Below are 20,735 nucleotides of genomic sequence, written 5' to 3' on the forward strand. Positions count from 1 at the left end.
ATAAATATACACACACACACACAAGGTAAAGGACCAATCAGCAAGACTTGCCTGCTCTGAAATGGACACAGGCATTTAATTCCTGTATCCTTCATTTTTTCCCCTCCCCTGAAACCACCACTGAGCCCCCAGTGTTACTCACTTCCCAAGTCAGCTAAAAGGAAAAACATTCACAAAACCCCCAAGCTAGAAACCCCAGCCCTGTTGTAAGGTAGTTTTTCATAAGCTGCTACCTCTCTGCTTAAGGAAATCCCATTTAAAGCAAACTCAGGTTCCCTGAGCACCCTAACCAGCTCCACTTTCAGCATCTCTATCCCAGGCTGACACATCCCCACATGCACATGGCTTGGCTGCAGGGCTGGCAATGAGGCCAAGGAGCCCAGAAGCTCCAGTTCAAGACTCTGCAAGTGATGCAGAGACCTTTTCCACCTTTCATTATTTGAATGAAGTTAAAAAACCAAAACAGGAGCAACTCAAATACCCTGTAGGTTTTAAAATCCTTGCTCTGTTTTCTGGTGAGGAGCACCCAGTGCTGATGCAGGGAAATCCCAGAGCAAGGGGGGAGGAAGGAGAGGCTGCTCATAGGCACTGAGGTGTCACAAAACAAACATGAGGGTGGAAGAGATGTGGCTCTCCAGTCCACAGTGACACCTGACAGTGCTGGATGCTCACCTGGTCACAGATCCTGCTCCTGTAGGAGCTTCTCACCAACACCCCTGGGACTTCCCACGTTGTGCACACAGGCCCTGTGGGCTCATGAAGAGAGAGACCTGCGGAGGAAGCAAGAGGGATTGTGAGGAAGGAATGACCCAGGCTGTGTGTGGGGCCATGGAGCAACCTCCATACTCACCACGGGCACCTGCTCCCACATGGACACCAGCAGGAACCTGGCTTCCAGGTGGGAACTGCAGAATGGGCACCTTAGTACAGCCAGTGACTCCAGGGGAGAGGGACACAGCCAAGGATCCCTTGAGCTGCACTTCCATTGACCTCCAGTTAACATTCAGGGTCAGGCTGGAGGGGGCTTGGAGCAACCTGGTCTAGTGAAACATGTCCCTGCCCACAGAAGGGGGGACCTTTAGAGGTGCCTTCCACAACCCAAACCATTCCAGGACCTTCCCACACAATGAAGAACACACACAGCTGCTCATCTTGCACCAGGTTCTATGTATTATCAGACCGGCTGACAGGTAATAACATGTCTTCTGCAGCAGAAAGCACAACATTGATCAGCAATTATTCAAATCAAACAAAAATTAAAACCAAAACCCCAGCCACACATACTCAATGCACAGATCTGCCAGCAGGTGAGTCCCCAGATGGCAATTCCAGGAGGGAATCCTCCCACTGCCCAGAAGCTCAGGGTCTGTGCCAGTATAGTCCATGATCACCTGGCCTCTGAGAAAAGTTTTTTTTTAAAAAAATAAACACCATATCCTGCTGGCATGTGGGCCAACAGCAAAAACATCAGAACTCATCCAAAACACAGAAAAGTTTGCTCCTCACATGAAAAAATATCCAGGCAAGTTGCCTTTCCGTCCTGTGACACACAATTCTATCAGGCTGTTGAGAGTAACATTGCTGTAGGCCCTTTGGTTTTATAAGGAGAGATTTTAACCTAACTTCTTGTATTTCAAGTTCCCAAAACTCCTACACTTGCTTTTATGGCCTAAATGAACAGGCCTGCCAAAAGGTTGTGAGGTTTTGTTTTCCTGAAGGACCAAGTTGAGGTGGGGGTGAAGCAGGATGTGACATGGACCAACTCTGCCTGCATTCCCTTCAGGCAGTGCAGAGACAAATCAATCCAGCCACCTCCTCCTGCATGGCTTCCGTGACTTCAGACATTCCAAGCCATCTGTTCTGGATCCAGAGGCCTGTTTAGATGGGATGCAGCAAGATTAAAAAGGAGTTGATGGGAAGCCAGCACTGGTTTTGTACAGGAGTGTGACAGGGAGAAGACATGACAGAGGAGCACTGCTCTCCTGCATTGATCATTTTGGGCAAACATCTTGATTCTGCTAGGGATCCCTTTGGAAAACAGCCCCAAATCCCCCAGATGCTCAGCAAACAGGGTGGCAAAAGCCTACAGACCTACAAGGAGTAACAGTGAGGCAGCAGCCCAGGTACAGCCATCCCAAAAGGCACTGACATTTGTACACCTCTATATATTAATCTTAATAAATACAGTGTTCTACACAAGGAACTGTGGAACGATGTAATTCCAGGCTGGTTTCTTCTAACAAAAGCTTGCCAGGGCTTTTGCTTGGATCTAGAACTCTCGTTCCTCCTCCTTGTCCCACCCTGTCCTCGGCAGCCCGGGCAGCCGTCGGGCCCAACCCGCACGGCCCTCGGCAAAGGTGGCAGGGAGACCACAGGAAGAGCTGCTCTACGACTTTCAGGGGTGAGAAGCTAAGGAGTGAGGCAGGTTCAGCAGTGCAGGGCCCCGGGAGGTGGCAGTCATAGCTCATCCCTGGCGGAGGGCGTGTCCAGGGAGGCGGGCAGCGCGTCCTTGTTCTGGGCGTCGCTGTGGATCTGGCCCTGCTGCCGGGACTTCCACGAGTGTGCTCTGTCCCAGTCCGTGGACACGGTCTCGTTGTCCCAGATGGTGGAGGTCTCTGTGTCACTGAGGTAGCCTGGCTGCCCCGTGTAGTGTGTGGGGTAAACAAGCAGGGGCTCTGCTGAAAAGGCCTTCAAGTCTCTGGACTCGTAGTACTCCATGTACTTGGTGCTGCAGGGGAGAGAAACACCATCAGCACAGGAACCTTCACTGCTGCCAAGCTTGGGAGACGTGGCCAGTCCAGGGAGCAGACTGCTGTGCTGGGTTGATGTGGCCAGCAATGTGTATTCTATCACCATTTGCTGAAGTCAGGTGGGGCAGTGACCCTGATCTCCTGGCACATATTATCTGCTAATGGGCCAGCTTTAAACCAGCTGGGGCAATCATCTTTATCTTTCCACAACCCATCCTCCCTCCAGGAGATATCATCTGCTGCTGGCCCATTCAGTCCCACTGCATGACTGATAAAATTCCATCATCCCAATGGGAGATGCTCCAGCCAGGGGGAGCAGCCAAGCCTTTCCTACCCAGAGAAAAAATGAGATTCTGGACACCAAGGCACCTTCTTTCCACTGGATTCCAGAGGAAAACCAGACCTTCCCACATCATCCCTGCACCTTCAGAGGAAACTGCACCTTCTCCAGGAGCACTGCTCCAGCTGAACCACATCTGCCACTGCAGGAGGATGCAGCCACCATTGAATGGGACTGCTGCCACCACCCTGACTGACTGACAGGTGTCAGCTTGGATTCTGACTCTGCCAGTGTTTTGGGGATTGTTCTTTGTTATACTGTATTTCTATTTTAATTTTCCCAGTAAAGAACTGTTATTCTTAATTCCCATATCTTCGCCTGAGAGCCCCTTAAGGTTTATATTCTCCATTTCAAAGAGAAGCTCCTGCCTTTACTGGCAGACACCTGTCCTTCAAACCAGGACAACTGGTCTGGGAGTTGGGGTAGGTGCTGGGGTACAGCCAGAACCACAGAACCATGTCCTTACAACCACACACACCTGTACAGCCACAGCCTGTTCCCTCAGACAACCAGCCCACAAGCCCTGCCTCAGACATGCACAATTCCCCTCTGTCACCTCCTTTGACTTGTGCCAGGAGGACAAAACCACAAGGAGCACCACAAGGATCCTCACCAAGATCTGTTTAAGATCAGCCAGCAGCACCCAGCCCGTGTCCCCCCGAGCCCCAGAGGGACTTACACAGGGTGCTTGTTGTACATGATGGGCAGGAACTCATCCACAGGCAGCATCTTGCTGAAGGGCTCTGCCCCAATGAGCTTCTGGGCCCCGTGGAGGGAGATGGCATAGCCCAGGGTCCAGTAGGAGTAATCAGCTTCCACCAGGTTGCGCACGTTGGGCACGGCGCGCTCGGGCTCCTGCACCTGCATCCTCTTGCGGCCAATGTAGCTGCAGGGGGAAGCATCAAGCAGAGAGGAACTGCAGGGAATCCACAGCAATCTGGACAAGACTGTTCCTGGCAGCCAGGCCAGGGCAAAGGCCAATCCCAGGAGCAATCCCTGACCCAGCTCACAGATTTCTCTCTGGCACCACTACCACACATCCAAGTCTTAACCCAGTGGGTGGAACAGCTGTGAAAGGGAGTGATGCCTTAAGTCCTGAGTTTTCTGTTCTGCTTGGATATGTTTTTCCGTTGTGCTTAGGGTGATGAAGACAAAACAGTCTAATTCCAGCTACTCAGAGTTCCTTCAAACTCCAGGCCCTAAAGCATAAACAACGTGAAAAGAGGAGGGCAGGCCAGCAAGCAAGCAAGGAGGATGAAACCTTACAGTTTGAGGCTATTAATTGGATGGTTGATTCCTGTATGCAAATAGACTAAAGTCTATAAAAATGTGAGATCGTGTGACCAAGGCCTCTTTTGCTTCCATCTTGGAGCCATCCAGGCAGGGGCCACACTGTGGCACTGGCACTGTCAGGGTGTGGCCTTTGAAGGCCTCTCAATAAATACCCATTTTATTCCCCTTAACTCTGTGTGTTCTCTGTTCCAGCTCCTCTAGGCTTCAGAGCCTAAGATGACACAGTGTGAGGCTCAGGACTCTGTCAGCATCTCCAGCACAGCTGAAGTCAAACAACACTGTCCACCATGGGCAGGGCCACCACCAAGACACTGCCACCCTCCCCTGCACTGCAGCACCACCCTGCACCTCTGCCAAGCTCCCCACACATCAGCAGCTGCCAGAGGAGCAGGAACTTACATCAGCTCCCAGTCCAGCTGGGCTTGCTCGATGTCGCCCATCAGCCTCAGCAGCTTCCTCTTGAACTGGTGCTCGAAGCGCACGTCGTCCTCAATCACCAGGGTCTTCTCCAGGCCCCTGCTCACCACCTGAAACACCAGGGCTCCAATGTCAGCACAGTGTCCCCCCTGGGTGCCCTGATGTCACTGGGGCCACCCTGACCTGGCACTGCCCCCAGACCATGCAGGCAGGGAGGATGCAGAACCACTCTGTGACATACACGATACACCAAGCCACTGGAATGTGCTCCTGCTCAGATGCAGAATAAAGGGAAAAAAAACAGGAGTGTTTTTTTTTAACCCCATTTGATTTTCAAAACCTTCTTGCCTTTCTTCTAAGCAAGCTTGCCCCAAACATGATATTGGATGGACTGCAAAAACAGCAATGAAAACGTTCTGATAAAAATCACCTGGAGTTGAGGGCAAATGAACCACAGAATCCCTGAATGGTTTGGGCTGGAAGGGAATTTAAAGCCCATCCATATTCCCCTGGCCTTGGATAACTCCAGGGATCCAGGGGCAGCCACAGCTTCTCTGGGCAACCTGTGCCAGGGTCTCAGCACCCTCATAGGGAAGAATTCCTTCCCAATATCCCATCTAACCCTGCCCTCTGGCCATTCCCTGTGTCCTGTCCCTCCATCCCTTGTCCCAAGTACCTCTCCAGCTCTCTTGGAGCCCCTTTAGGTACTGGAAAGGGTGATGTGAGAGGTGAACACTTCACTCAAAAAAACCCCTGCAATCCAGGAAATCAGTTCTATCCTACACCTCCAGTAACATGGGTTGGATCCAATGCTCTGCACCAGGACTGGCTGTGCACCAGGACACAGCCCCTTTCTGCAGGACCCCAAGGCACCCCCAAATCCTCACCTCCTTCCAGATGTAGTAATGGCTCAGGAAGCAGCCAATCTCTCCTCTGGTGAGGGGCCTGGAGGAATAGGGGTCCCGGTACCCTGGCAGCATTTCAATGCTGAGAGCTTTGAGCTGACTCGTGTTCAGAGCTCTGCAAACAGAGAGTATTTATCACCCTTGCAAAAAAATAAATCAGTTCAAGCCAGACACAGGCACAGAATAGGGAATGCTGCTGATGTTCAGGGAAAAGCCACACCTTGAGAAATTCCTACACTTGTTTTGCTCAAAAACACAGAGGAAAACTAACTTGGCTTACATCTCTAAGTCAAGCTGATAAATTGCATCCTTAACTCTGCCAAAGACTTCTCATGGGACCATCAATTATCTTTAACTCTGCCAAAAACTTCCTGTGGGACCATCCACTTGCCAGGTGCTTGGCTTTGATTAATCTTCTGAGGCCTTGACAGGTTCCCAAGTTTCCAAGACCACTAAATGGTACGTGGGCTCCTGTCTGCTTGAGGCCTTTTTGCAACTCACCGACTCAAAATTTCTGCCTTGATTTCTCATTATAAAAAGGTCCAAACAACACCTTAGAGTCACAGAACTATTAATATTGGAAAAACTCTCGAATATCCTCAAATCCAAGCATTAACCCAGCAGTTCTCCCAGGGATGGGGCCTCCACCACTGCCCTGGTCATTCTGTGCCAGTGCCTGACCACCCTCTGAGTGAAGAAATTTTTCCTACTTGTCCAGCCTGAGCATTCCCTGGCACAGCTTGAGGCTTTTTCCTCGTCCTGTCCCTGTTCCCTGGGAGCAGAGCCTGACTCCCCCTGGCTGCCCCTCCTGTCAGGGAGCTGTGCAGAGCCAGAAGGTCCCTCCCCCCTGAGCCTCCTTTTCTCCAGGCTGAGCTCTTCCAGCTGCTTCTCAACAGATTTATGCTCCAGACCTTAGAGTAAGCTTGGAAAGGGTTGTGTCAGGTTAATGTTATAGCACCACAGCTCTGTAGGATGGACAGTATCCCCAGGAGTTAACTCCTCCATTCACAGAAACCTGTGATTTTAACCCTAGTCTGAACCCCAAGGCCCTGGTTCTCTCACAGAGATTGAGTAATTGCAAAAGAGGAAAGAAACAGAGCAGGATTGCCCCAAATGGATGGTCAGGAACATCCAAGTGGTATTCAGCTCCCCCACAGCCAACCCTGCCCTGCTGGAAGCAGGTCAGGGCATCCAAAGAGATGCTATGAAGCACATCCCACTCTGAAAACATTTTCAAGCCCAACCAAAACTCACTTTCCATCCACAGCCTCCACTACCTTCACTGCAATCTCCTGCTCGTAGAGCGTCCTCAGCATCCGATCCCGCCGGTCCTTGCGACGCTTCAGGTTGATCATGAAAATCTGGGAACAGAAAGACATCAGGACATCAGACTCCAGCTGGGAGGGAGGGAGAAGGGAAATCCTGATCCACCCCTCTCCAGCAGCCCCACTGGAAAAGCAGGTCTTGTGAAAATACCACGTGTTTGCTCCAAGTTGTCTAGAATTTGTCAAAAAGCTCAAGTTGGTTTTGAGTTGAAAGTGCAGAGGCTTTTTCTCTAACAACTGTTTTTAATGGATGTTCACAGAGGAAACTTTCTCTTTGAGAATGAAGGAAAGTGAGGGAACACCAGTTAGAGCCAAGTCTATAGTTTCCAAAGATACAGTATATTTAGGTTTATATCAAATAGAGTAACATGACCATCTGCAGCATCAATCCTAGAGGAACACTGACCCACAACACTGCACTGCCTGGATTTAGGATTATCAGCAGGGCCACCATCCAAGTACAAGGCCATGGTAAAGAAAGGATTTTTGTGATTACTTCAGACATTGAAAATCCACTGTGATCCCTGCCAGAGCAGAGAGCCAAGGCTGAGAACAGAGATGTCTGGGCAGGGCTCTATCCAAACCCTCAAGAGACTGGTGGAGGGCTGAGGTCTGAAGCCTTCATTGCAGGTAACCCTCAGGATTTCAGGGATAATTTTCAGTCCTAGGCAGGCTGGTACAAGCACAGCCTTGTAGCCTGTGGAGTCTTCCCAGTAAGAAGCAGAACAAATTTCAGCTCAGTACAAATGAAAGAATAACAAACTGGATAAATAAAGCACAGCCACAAAAGACAACATGGAAAAAACCTGGACCAGCTGTGCCTTAAACACAGATGCTCAGAGACACACAGCTGGATCAGGTTCAGCTTCAGGAGCCCCACAAATACACAGAGCAGAGCACACCAAGGAGACAAAGGCTCTCCTGATCCATACAACTCCCTCTGTCCCAGAGCCACCCTGGCAGCTGCACACAGGGGCTGCTGGCTCTGGGAATAACACAGACACCAGGCAGTCACAGCCTGGCACATCTCCCTCCAGCCTTCTCCCCAGGCATGGTTTGCATCCCTAGGGTACCCAAGGTGGGCAGAACACAGCTGTGAGCCTGGATCTCCCACCTGCTCCCAGCTCTCCAGTGTCTGGTGAGAGAAATCCTTCCCTCCTGCCACTGGAAAGCTGGAGAGCTTTACCAAAGGGCCAGTTTCTGTCACAGATGGAAGGGAGGCCAAGCTGCTCTGCAGAGTCAGAGCTGTAGAGCAAACAGCACAGGAACAGGGGAGTTAAGCTGCTTTTCAGCCTCACTTCTGCCTTCTCTTCCTGGCCAGATTAAAACACAAAAATCATGGCATGGTTTAAGTTGGAAAGGATGTTAAGGATCTGGTGATGAGTGAGAAGACAGGACAGTGAAGAGCAGAGCAGGTTCCTTACTTCATCAAAGCCCATCTTGTCAGGGTGCTTTGGTGGGACAGAGATGTACTGAGAGGGCTCCACGGGAGGACGATCGACTGCAAGAGAGCAGAGCCCAGGGTCAGCCTGGTGCAGGGACAGCCTGCAGGGACACCACCAGTCTGGAGGGGACTCCCAGAGCTGGGATGAGGAGCCACTGCAGGATGGGAACGGCAGCAAAGCGTCTCAGAGCCAGCAGCCATGTGCCAGACAGACAGCAGCAAGAAAACATGGACACCAGCACTCTTTCCACACAGAACATGCATTTGATCTGGGCAAGTTGAGGGATTTTGTGGATGGGGTTGACCTGAACATGAAGCAATTCCATCCCTAAGTAGGAAAGTGGTGGAAAATTACAGAGAACTGCATATCAAAACAGGATTAGAGCAGGCAGGACAGGATGCAGGCTCCCAAGAGAATGAGAGCTGGGCTGCTGGCAGGAGAGCTGTGTAGGCATTAACTTGGGGGGTCCATCATGGCAAGGCACAGCTACTCACTCATGGCCTCAATCAGGGTGTGCACAAAGTTCTCAGCTTCCTCCTGCAGCGACTGCTGCGGCTTCAGGGGCATGGGAAGGAACCCGTAGTGCTCACGGTTGCAGATGAACATCTGTACTCCTGGGGATCACAGAAAAGCAGAAACTATCATCAGGCTGCTGCCAGGGCATTGCACTGCTCTCTGCCTACATAGCCACAAACACACTTGTGCCAGGACCTCAGCTCCAGAAAGTTCTGCTTCATAAGCAAACACTTCAAAATCATTCCAGTTCCACTTTCTGTTTTGCCTGGCTGGCAGCAAGTGGCCTCTCCCATAAAACCAATCCCTACTGGCTGCACAAATAACCCTTCAAGGGTCTGGGCTGACAGGACTGACAGGACAAGGGAGAATGGCTTCCCACTGAAATAGAGTGGGTTTAGATGGGATATTGGAAAGGAATTGTTCCCTGTGAGGAACAATTGTTTCCTGCACAGGGTGCCCAGAGAAGCTGTGGCTGGATCCTGGATCCCTGAGAAGTGTCCAAGGCCAGGATGGATGGGGCTTGGAACAACCTGGGACAGTGGAAGGTGTCCCTGAAACAAGATGATTTAACCCAGCCCATTCTATTCTTTATCACTGCTTCCTTTTGCTTTGGCTAGGAAATAAAGGTGATACATTTTCACCTGTGCTGGCAAAGGACTTGGAGGAATAGATATGACAACACCTTTGAAATGCCAAGTCACCACCAAACACAGCCCTCTCCTCTCCAGAGCTAATTTTTACTGTGCCCTGAAGATTAAAAAAAATCCCAGAGTGAGACACCAGTGAGGAGAGCAGATGTGATAACATTAACACCCTTACACTCAAAAACTTCTGCAACTGCTTGTTGAAGATGGGAAACAGAGAGAAGGTGCAAAGCCTGTTCTTGGAGCAGATGCATTTGCAGGGCACAGACTCACCCAGTGGGAACATCCCAGCCTCAGCAGAACACTTTTCCCTCTGGGATGATTTGCTCACCATTGGCTGTAACTCTGCTTTTCACATATGCTCAAAAGCTACATCCAGGGAAGCATTTCTGTTGTTTTTCATTGAGTTCTGGTAAGGTCCTTTATTAACTAATCCAAATCAAAGCTGCTAAAGCCCAAGCAACTGGCCAAAAACTGCCTTTTTTTTTTTTTTCTCCTTAATGAAACAAGCTTAATCAGCCCCCTCCCTCGAGGAAATAAATGAAAAGCAGACACTACCTGGTGTGCTGATGCTTTCATCTATTAGTGCCCCTAATCCATGGTATTTTTAGCAGAGTGGAAATGTTGGCACTAATGACTCTGATGTTTCTCTAATTTTAAATTCTACAACTAAATTGCTGGCTGTGCTACTTGCCAAAACACATTCAGCTGTCAGCTGTAATTTAGGTACATGGCAGAATAAAAAAACACTACCTGCTGACATTAATGGATTTGGCACTGATCTGATCAACTAATCTTATCTGGCTCACTGATCTCAGTTCTTGCCTTCCACTGCCTTGAACACACTTAATCTGCACAGATTCACACCAGTGCTCCTTTCTGTTTGGGATAAAAGGTACTTGAAAATGGTAAAGCTAAAGTGGGGAGGGGGACTCACTTTTCAGCTCTGTTTTTATAATAAATGATTGGTACAAGGGATAGAAAAATGACAGGTGTTTATGTTACTACTCTTATTGTGCTTTAAAGGCAGTGTCCAGGATTTACAGTCATGTCCTAAAACCACAGCTGCAGTTAAGGAACCAGAGTTGCCCCTGCTTCCCTATGACCAGATCTTCCTGCTGGCTGGCTCTGAGGGCTCAGAGACCCAGGCTGAAAGGCAGCTCAGGAGATCATGGACTCATGGAATGGTTTGGGTTGGAAGAGACCTTAAAGCTCATCTCCTTCCACCCCTGCCATGGGCAGGGACAACTTCCACTATCCCAGGTTTCTCCAAGCCCTGTCCAACCCAGACTTGGACATTTCCAGGGATGGAGCTTCTCTGGGCAACCTGTACCACAACCTCTCCACCTCACAGGGAACAATTCCTTCCCAATATCCCATCTGACCCTGCCCTCTGGCAGTGAGAAGCCATTCTCCCTGTCCTGTCCATCCCTTGTCCCAAGTCCCTCACCAGCTCTTTTAGAGCCCCTTTAGGTACTGGAAGGAATTCCAAGGTGTCACCTGAGCTCCTTTTCTCCTGGCTGGCTAAAAGCTCTCCTGTGAGTGCAAGGGACTCTGCAGAGCCCAGTGCTGGCAATAACACACCCACTCTGAGTCCTGCTCAGATTCAGGACTCCCACACAGGCCACATCCTCTCTCAGAGGTGGGACCACCTCTTTGGAGCATCACAGAACAGCTGCTTCCAGCAGCAGATTCCCTGTTGGAAACTGATGGCTTGATCTGAGGTGTTAAGCATAGCTCTTGGCCTGGACAAAAGCCAATATAATTTTTGACTTCAGGGAAAGTAAGTGAAATTACTCCAAAAAGAAGTTTACCTCGAAGCTCATACATTTTTCACATTTCTGAACTTGGATGTCATCCTTTTATCCTGGGTGACAAAACTCAGCCCAGGACACAAGTCAACAATCTGAGCAGGTCAACAGGCCAAACAGCTGGAGCAAAGCCTTTCATGTCATGGGTCAGCCCTGGAAAAAGCTAGTGTTCTAGGACAGAAGGAAAAAATGATGGGTTTGAATTCCTGAAATATCTCTGAAGCAGCAGTTACCACATGGGTTGGAGGCTGCACTTCTGGGAGAGCTGTCAGAGGAAGAAGTGGAGGGGCAGATTTTAAGCAGCCTGCTTTGCTCTCCACACTTAAACCTCAACTCTCCTCCGGACTCAAGATGTGGCACTTGGGGACAGGGCTCAGTGATGGATTTGGCAGTGCTGGGGAAACACTGGAATGAAGGGCCTTTGGGGACTCTGTCATTCTGCACTGATGCCCTGACTCTGAAATCAGGACCCTGGAGCTGCTCTGCAATTCACTCCTCACCTCTGCTTCCCAAGGGTTCCAATTCCAGTTCTTGCTGCCTCTCCTCCATCATTATTTGACACTCCTCATCCACTCACAGCTGATTTTGAGAATGCCCTGCTCAGTCTGCCAAGACAACAACACCATTTTTGGTGCTGTCAAGACCTGCCAACCAGAGCCAGCACTAAAAGGGATGCTACAGGCAGCTGGTGGCTGCTGTGCTGGTCTGGGAACAGTGGGAAGGGAGGCTCAGCCTGCAGAACAACAACAACAACCCTTCTTCCTGCTTTCTCCCTGCCTGTTCCCAAGAGTAGCCCCTCCTGCTCTCCTTAACTTCACATCTTCTGCACAGGACAGGGAGCATCAACTGTACATCATTCAGAGGATCCATGAACAACTTTTCCTTGATAATTCATTCCAGCAAGTCACTACTCATGATTTCTGAACACTTATGGGTGCTGCAGAGGTTTCAGCAATCCCTTTTTCCTTAAAATGCCCCAAACTTTTCCCTCTTCCACACAGCAGGCAAAGAACAACACAGATGGCCATTACAGTTCTGGGAACCTCCTTCAGTTCTGCCACAGTTGGACACAGGTCTGCCAGCCTGGACTGTGCTGGAGACAGAACACTCACAAGAGCCACTCTCCAGAAATAAACAGGGCTAAACATCCTCACCACAAGCATGAACAGCAGCAGCATAAGGCACTTAAGAGTCAGTGATGTCTCAGAGACACCTGGAGCTCTCTTAAAACATCAACAGACAGAGATTTCCTCTTCCTGGAAGCACCCAAGGCCAGGCTGGACAGGGCTTGGAGCAACCTGGTCTAGTGGAAGGTGCCTGTGCCCATGGCAGGGTGTGGAATGAGATGAGCTTTAAGGTCCCTCCTAACCTGAACTGTTCTAGGATTCTGTGTTTAAGGAGAGTCTCTTGTCCCCACCCATTTCCTCATGGATCTTTTGGAAGAGGTAATTTTAGATACCTCACCCCCAGATCACCTTCCACTCTCCTGTGCTCACCTGCTGTGACACAAACCAAGGGTGCATTACACATTTTGTAATTGAAATATTGCCCCATCCCAAGAACAGCCCACACATCCTTTGAAACTAGAAGCAATCCAAAACTGCCTTTCCAGTCACTTGCTGACTGGATCCCAGAGAGGAAAGGGAACTCTGAATTCCACATGTAAGCCCACCCAGGACTGTGGGCTGTGAGCCTGCAGGGGAGCTGTGTGTGTCTCCAGGAGTGACCCCTCCCCAGCAGAGCCCTGCACACACCTGCTTGGCGACTGGAGAAGGCAAAGACCATGATATCATCAAAGCTCCAGGTGTAGTCCTGGTGGGGAGGGTAGAATGCCAGCCTGGCAGAAGCCTCCTTCCTCAGGTCAATGAGGAACGTGGAATGGACCATGGGGACAGCAAAACAGCCCATCCTCTTCCACTCCCGAATCAGGGGATACTCCAAGGTCCTCTTGTAGTAGCCCTGAAACCACAGAGGGAGCTCTTGTTACAAGAGATTCCTGTTTCAAAGCTGCTCCTCAGCAAAAGCTCACACCCTGAGCTCTCCAGCAGAGGCTCACCAGGGCTCAACTCCCAGCTTTTTCAGTGCCTCCCATTTGGAAATGGCTCAGTCAAGTACTTAGAAATAGTCTTCACCAGTTAAAGACTGACCTCCTGCCTTCTTTTTAGGAGCTCTTGGAGAGCCCAACCTTTCCACTGCAAAATTCCCCTGCAAAGCAGCTTCAAACCTCAGAGTATTTTCTCCTGGTTCTTCAAAACTCTTTTTTGCACTTTTGCCCCAGCCTGACCCTGGAAGCTGCTGAGCATCCATGACATCCTTCATATTCAACAGGCACAAAGTCCATTTAGTAACTCAGAGAGTAGGGTCTGCAAATTAATTCTATCCATGCCTTTAAAAAAATCATTTGTTGTCACTGCAGTGAAGTCAACATCTCAGTCTCCATCAGCTATGTAGGAATCCCTGCTTCCTCCATCCTGGGGCAAGCAGGTTTGATACTCCTGACTCTGCACAGGGAGGTACTTCAGTCAGCTCTGGGTAATTCCCTGTACCCAGGAGCTCTGCCAGCCTTCCAGCACTCTGAGTGCAACACCCACAGTGCATGGCTCATGTGGAAATAAATACAATTAATTCCTCCAGGAGAAAACTCTAGAGCATCAAATTGACATCTGGTTGAATCCAGAGCAGATTCTGGGCTTTACAGAAACAGTGAGTCACTAAGAGAAGTTCTATGTTCTATTTTCCATGAGCATTCAGGCACTGGCTGAGCAAAAGCCAGCAGAACTGCTCTGCCCTGGGCTAGGTGGGTCTATGGTGTGGTGCACTTGCCTGATTAGGGATCTGACACCTCCCTCTGCCTTCAGATACACTGTGTGCATGCTGTGAGGATAGAGTATCCCAAACACAGCCATACTGTGAGGATAGAGTATCCCAAACACAGCATCCCCACTGCCACAGGAAGCAGCAGGTGGGAAGAGATGTGACTGACACTCCCAGCAAAGGAAGGGTTAACATAGCCACCCTTTAAGAGACACCTGAGACTGCCCACAAGGGAAGATGCTGGACACTCATCTCTCTCCCTCCAGGTTTTTGGGGCTGTTCCCTGCCCATAAATCAGGTGCAGGCAAGGAGGGCTCCACCTCCCCTGTGCTGCTGCCTCTCCTGGGTTTGCTCCATGGCAGACAAATGCCAAAAATGTCTGGAACTGGGCTTGGCTCACCATGGCTCTGTGCTGGGGGAGGCTGTGTGTCAGGATGTGCTCCAGCTGTTATTCCCTCCCCAAGGCCCCTAGGAGAGCAAGGCTGAGCACACAAAGCCCTGGGACTACATGAAGAAACAAGAGAAAAGCAAAAAAAAAGGGAGAACTCTCCTGTTCACTCCAGTACGATTATTTTTAACCAAATTTTGCAAGAGCCATTGCTGGTTTTCCTCTCCCCTTTTCTCAGACAGTGCTGAGAGGTAGGGCTGGTGCACATGGGCAGAGATCCACTTCAGCCTGTGAAAACCTGGCTGGCTCAGGACTCAGCCTTAAAAACTTCACAATCAATACCTTTGCTATGAAGTTTATATCTCCATTTTCACACAAAATAAACAAATCCAAGTGAAACAAGTAAACACACCTTATCACACCCTCTTTCTTATCTCTATATTTACTTCCCAAGAATTTGGAAAGTTTAGGGCCTTTTCCTGCTATTTTTTACCCAATTACTCAGTCTGAACTGTGGAACTCCTTGCCAGAAGATGGTGTGGGTGCCAAAAAATAGATTTGGACATGGATTTCCTTAGAATTAAAAAAAAAAAAAAAAAAAAAAAAAAAATCACTGATAGCTTTAAAGACAAATATATTCCTCACAAACCCAGAAGGGGATTGCCAGAGGAAAGAAAAGTATTTTGGGGAAATAACACTCAATTTTTTGCCCTACCCTTATCCTATTCTCCAGACATCTGCAGACCAACCTGTGCTCTGACCCAATGCAGTTGTTATGTGGATCAGAATTAACATAAAAAGGCAACATTGAAAAGGCAACATGAAACTCTAATTTCTAAGCTCAGCACCAGTACCTGCTACATGCATATTTCAGCACACACACTCCCTACAAGGCAAAGGATGTTGCATCACTTCAAATATCTTGTTCATAGATGAGAAAGATAACCTAGACACAATGGAGATCTGTGCAAAGAAAAGCAAATTCCTCTTGGATCAGCATCACCATACAAAAAAAAAACAAAAACAAAGGCCTAAAATTATGCACCAAGGGTTTTAAAGCCCTTACAGAAACATGGAAGCACCTTAAAAAAATTCTGATCTGCTTATCATTATTTTTGTGTGGTCAGTGAGATCATACCACATGTTAACAGCACCTCAGAGCTACAGCAGCTTCTGTTGAGAAGAAGGCTGCAGCAGCAGATGGGAAATCCCAGAGAACAGGGAGGATGCCTGCTGAGACAGGGGCAGGAGCCCCTGCAGGACACCACTCCCCCAGCCTCCAGCCCCCTTCACCTGCCTGGGGAGTGATGCCACACCAGAAGTTGGAGTAGAGGGAGCGGGACTCCAGCATCGGTGCCACCAGGGTCTTGTTCTCTGCTATCAGCAGGTTCAGGGTCTGTGGGTTGGTCAGTAAATTATCTGCATCAACAAACTAGAGAGGGAAGAGCAAAAACAAAATTGTTAATAGATGAAACAGTATCATTCCCTCGATGCTTTCTAGGGAATGAGGCAGGCAGAGGCACATGAACAGCCCTGGTGTGGCCACAGCCCCAGGGCAGTGCCTGTCCCCTGTGCTGCCACTGCTGGGGCACCTCTGACCCTTCCCAATGAGAAAAGGGCTGGAGCATGTCCAGGGAAGGGAATGGAGCTGGGGAAGGGGCTGAAGCACCAGGAGTGGCAGAGGGAGATGGGAAAGGGGCTCAGCCTGGAGAAAAGGAGGCTCGGGATGACCTAATGGCTGTGCACAACTCCCTGACAGGAGGAACAGCCAGGGGGAGACAGGGCTCTGCACCATGGGAAGTTTAAATTGGATGTTAGGAAAAATTTCTTCTAAAAGAATAGCCAGGCATAAATAGGCTGTCCAGGGCAGGGGTGGAGTCACCATCCCTGGAGGTGTCTGAAAAATGTGTAGATCTGCACTTGGGAATGTGGCTTAATGGTGAACACGGCAGGTCACAACTGGACTCAGAGATCCCAGGCCTTTTCCAGCCTTAACAACTTTATGATTCCATGAGGTCAGCAAAAAAGCAGTGAGCTGGTGGGTTTGACTGCACAGGGCACAGGGCTGTCACAGGGAAACCTGGGGGCAGCTGCTCCCGGGCACAGCAATGAGACAGGCACAGACCTTCCCTGACTCCACACAACCTCCTGCCAGCACACACTCTGCACAACTATTTCCCTTACACTTCCCCAGGTGAGGGTTCCATTTAGGAGAGCCTTACAGGCTCCTCCCACCACCAGGACTGTGTTCAATCCTGATTCCAGTGCAGAAAGCTCCAAGCTTAGCCAAGGACTCGCCTCCCTCACTGCAAAGGCTCACCAGACCAAGAAACGACCCACAACATCTCAACTTGTCTTTAGATGGAGAGAAAACTCTTTGACTGCCCCCAGCACCCAAGTGAGCATCTGGAAAGCTTCTGCCTGAGGCCAGGTAATAAATGAAGCTTGTCTCTCACCAGGATGTAGTCTGACCACCTCTCCCGGGCAGCGCGCAGGGCAGCCTGGCGCAGCTTCATCACGTGGGTGAACCGGGATGTGGGCCAGTGCTTCGGGCCCATTTCTTCTGGGTAAGACCTGGAAAAGAAAAAACAGTCACTGCCATCCATGTCTGGGCATAATTACACTGGAAAAAGAAAAAGAAAGAGGAAGGAATGGAGGAAGGGAGGGCAAGAAGGAGGAGGAAGGAAGGAAGGAAGAATAAGGAGAAAGAAGAAGAAGAAGAAAGAAAAAGAGTTGCATTGCTGCCCTCATTATGAAAGCAAAACAGCATTAGAGTCACCTCAGGCAACCCAGGAGAGGTTTTGAGGGAGAATAATTCCAAGTTCTGTGCTGGCATGAGCACAGAAAGCACCAGAGAACAAGCAGTGCCACAGTTTTCTGCCGACCCAGCAAAGCAGCACCATCCAAGGCAGGAGCTGCTGCAGAGAGGGGACCCCCCAAAAGTGGCCTGGGGCTCACTGGCCCTGCCTGACCCTGGGTATAAACTCTCCAGGCTGCAAGTCCAGCTCTCCTTGGCCCAGCAGGACCAGCAGAGCTGGGATGTGAAGGGGAAGGCAGCCTGGCCTCCCCCAGGCTCTGGGAATTACTAGAACTGTTAACACATCCCAGAACAGCTCCTCAATCTCCCAACACCCAGCCCCACAAGCCCCAGCATGGCACAAAGTCACATGCATGGCAGGATCAGCTCCAAAAGGAATGGCTTTTTAACAAAGATGGAAGGGAGCTCAGGGGCAGATCCCAATGAGGAATAAAAATCCAGGACTTTGAAACAGTGCCAGCATAACCCAGGGAAGGAGCTAAGAATTTCAAAAGGTTTTTGCAGAACTTAAGCAAAGTTTGGCAGGATGAAGAAAACTCAATTCAAATGAAAGGATTAAATATGTCAATAAAACCAGCACACCCTGAGGGTTTGTACCACAAACTTCCCAGCATTGCAGTGAGGAGCTTGAATATAAAAGCAAGCCCAAAGGAAGGGGAAACTGATGTCATTTTCCTTGATGGAAGAAACTGAAGGAAAAGGAAACTGATGTCATTTTCCTTGATGGAAGAAACTAAAAACAGAACAAACCCAGGAACAGCTGACTTTAAAAACAAATAAAAATTAAAGTAATAAAAACCCAACACACCATATTTCAAAGCAATGGTCCTGCAAGTCATGCAAAGTTATAATATGTGGAATTAAATATAGTTCTCTGGCTCAGCACTTATTGAGTATTTGATGTCTCAGAGCCTTCATAGATACTATGGAATGGGCTGGAATTTCTCTGCTTCCTTGCAAATAAAGAATGATCACTTTAATTCCCTGTAGCTCTTGATGTAATTGAATGTAGCCCAGAGCCACCCCAGGTACTCACACAGGTTCCTCCATGGGTCTCCACTCCACATCATGGTACAGGTGCTGCACATTCTTCAGCCACTCCCTGAGGATTGCTGTGGTGTTGTCAATGTTGTGGTCAGTGGCTGCCCTGGCAAAGCAAGAGCAAAGGAAGCACGTTAGCACTAGGTTTGTGACTTTGCCTAAATCTCTGCTTTACCATGGAGTGCTCTGTCCAGCCCAGCCACCAGAAAAAACACAAAAACCAGACACACAGTGGAGGTTTAACCCCAGCTGGCAACTGAGTACCACCACTGTGGAAAGGGAACAAAGCCTGTGGGGTGACACAAGAACCATTTAATAACTGAAACAAATGACTAAAATGTGCCTTTGGTGGAGTGAAGTGCTCACTGGACACAGTGCTTGCTGAAGAATGTTTTTTTTTCTTCAGGGTTGAGCTGAACAGACTGGAACAGGAGGCAAAGATTCACATCCCTGACAGCAATCCCATGGAAATGCTCCCTCAGGGGCCACACACTTCAGGTCACAGGACAAGTGAGCCAAGTCCCATTCCAGCTGCCCTCCCTGGACCCAGGGCTTTGCACACCCAGCTTGGGGCTGTGCCAGATCCCACCACAAACTCCTGCCACTGAAAGGGCTGCTCATTTTTCCCAGCTGAATGGGCAGGACAGCACAGTCCCAGTGCACAGCTCAGCAAGCTCCACTGGGAATTTACAATCCCTTCATATTCCTCTGGGAGTACAAACAGTCCCACAGTTCTGGTGCAGACAGTAAAGACAGTGTGAAACTCATCACTGAGGGGAGGTTGTTGGAGGTTCCCCTCAATTGCTATACATTTCTTGTTCCATCCTCCAGCACCAGAGACCCAAAGGCACTTCCCAGAACATCTCCCACCTCACTGAAAGCCAGAGCAGGACATGCAGAAAGGAGCCACATCCCAAACCCTAATAGCTACTCCAAAGCTATTTCAGGACAATACCTCCACTCTAAGCCACCATATGACCCCTCAGATAAAAATCAGGACATGAACCCTTTTCAGTTTGTGGAACATACCATTCCCATGGGGACTAGCCTGATTTAAAGTAAAAAAGAACCAGGAACTTGCATTTTCAGTTTATTTATAATCAGAACACCACAATCACTTAAGGCCAGGAGGCTTATTTTTTAAGTATTTATTCATGTCTGCTGAAATAATAAATAGTGAAAGTTCAGCAAGTATTAGAGACTGGTTCCTGTGTAATTCACTGCTCTCCTGTGACAGAGCAAGGCTGGGCTTAGCCATGGCTTCAGGGTTTGCTTTTGATGAAGAGCCTGGCTCATGCTGCTCTGTAGATCTAGTTTGCAATGATGCACAAACTGGACTAAAACAGTCTCAGTGCTGACTTGGTGTAAATCCAACTTGCTCCATGTGTTTTATGGATGGAGCTCATCTCCTAGAGCCCATTTTCACACACTTCCTTGGGCTCCCACAGCCACCAAGGCATTTCACAGCTCTCACCCTGCTTTCCTCCCAGGTTCCAGCTGCACAGCCAGTGAACAGCCCCAGAATTCCTAAAATACCAGAGAACTGGGGGAATGCCTTCATGTTCATGGCCACCACTGGAGCTGCAGTGGCACCAAGAAGGTGGCACTGGGGCCACAGTGCAACTGGGCATCCTCTTCTCCAGGTCCAGACCAGCCTTAGGGACCCAGAGACCCTTTAAAGTCAGCACTCAGCTCTCACAAAGTCAGGTCCATGTGCCTCTTTCCCTCAGCAAGCCTCATCCCATTCTTCCTCACCTCATCCCAGCCCTTCTAACCTCACACAGTATCAGTGGGGACATATGAAGGGATTGGCTGCAGTCTGGGCAGGGAAAGGGGACACTTTAGCTGCATACTTGTCAAACTAATCTCAGTCAGCCAACATCCTCCAGCCAGAAGTGAGATGAGCAAATGGGAGCTGAAGGGATCTCTAGATCTACCCACAAGGAATCTGCTGGAAGAAAATGGCATTTGCTAATCCAAACCATACCATGGTTCTATGACTTCAGTGCCCAGGCTGTCATGGTGATACACAGAAGGTAAATTCACATCCCAGCAGACCTCCTGGATCAGCCAAGGCTCTGGCATAAGGAGGGACAGCTCTCTCCAGGACTATCCACCCAGCAGCACTTCTGAGCACAAAAGTCCCCAAAGGCAATAAAGTCTGTTCCACCCTGGATGAAACATGCCCTATGACTAGTAGTTTGGCAAACCTTTGCTCTTCCAGCTTT

General features: G+C 49.4%; 1 protein-coding gene across 1 annotated transcript in view; it reads right to left on the minus strand.

The window, feature by feature from the left end:
* Positions 1-1,147: 1,147 nt before the first annotated feature.
* Positions 1,148-20,735, minus strand: part of COLGALT2 (collagen beta(1-O)galactosyltransferase 2) — a 43,136-nt gene continuing 23,548 nt past the window's right edge. The window contains exons 2-12 of the mRNA XM_079314603.1: positions 18,503-18,613; positions 17,105-17,222; positions 15,946-16,080; positions 13,201-13,405; positions 8,970-9,089; positions 8,455-8,531; positions 6,960-7,066; positions 5,688-5,820; positions 4,783-4,910; positions 3,770-3,976; positions 1,148-2,728 (exon numbers count right to left, since the gene is read on the minus strand). Of these exons, the coding sequence (XP_079170729.1) occupies positions 2,458-2,728; positions 3,770-3,976; positions 4,783-4,910; positions 5,688-5,820; positions 6,960-7,066; positions 8,455-8,531; positions 8,970-9,089; positions 13,201-13,405; positions 15,946-16,080; positions 17,105-17,222; positions 18,503-18,613 (1,612 nt within the window). The 3' untranslated portion in view covers positions 1,148-2,457. The remainder of the gene's footprint in view (positions 2,729-3,769; positions 3,977-4,782; positions 4,911-5,687; positions 5,821-6,959; positions 7,067-8,454; positions 8,532-8,969; positions 9,090-13,200; positions 13,406-15,945; positions 16,081-17,104; positions 17,223-18,502; positions 18,614-20,735) is intronic.

The sequence above is a fragment of the Erithacus rubecula genome (assembly GCF_903797595.1).
Source record: "Erithacus rubecula genome assembly, chromosome: 10".
NCBI classification, from domain to species: Eukaryota; Metazoa; Chordata; class Aves; order Passeriformes; family Muscicapidae; genus Erithacus; species Erithacus rubecula.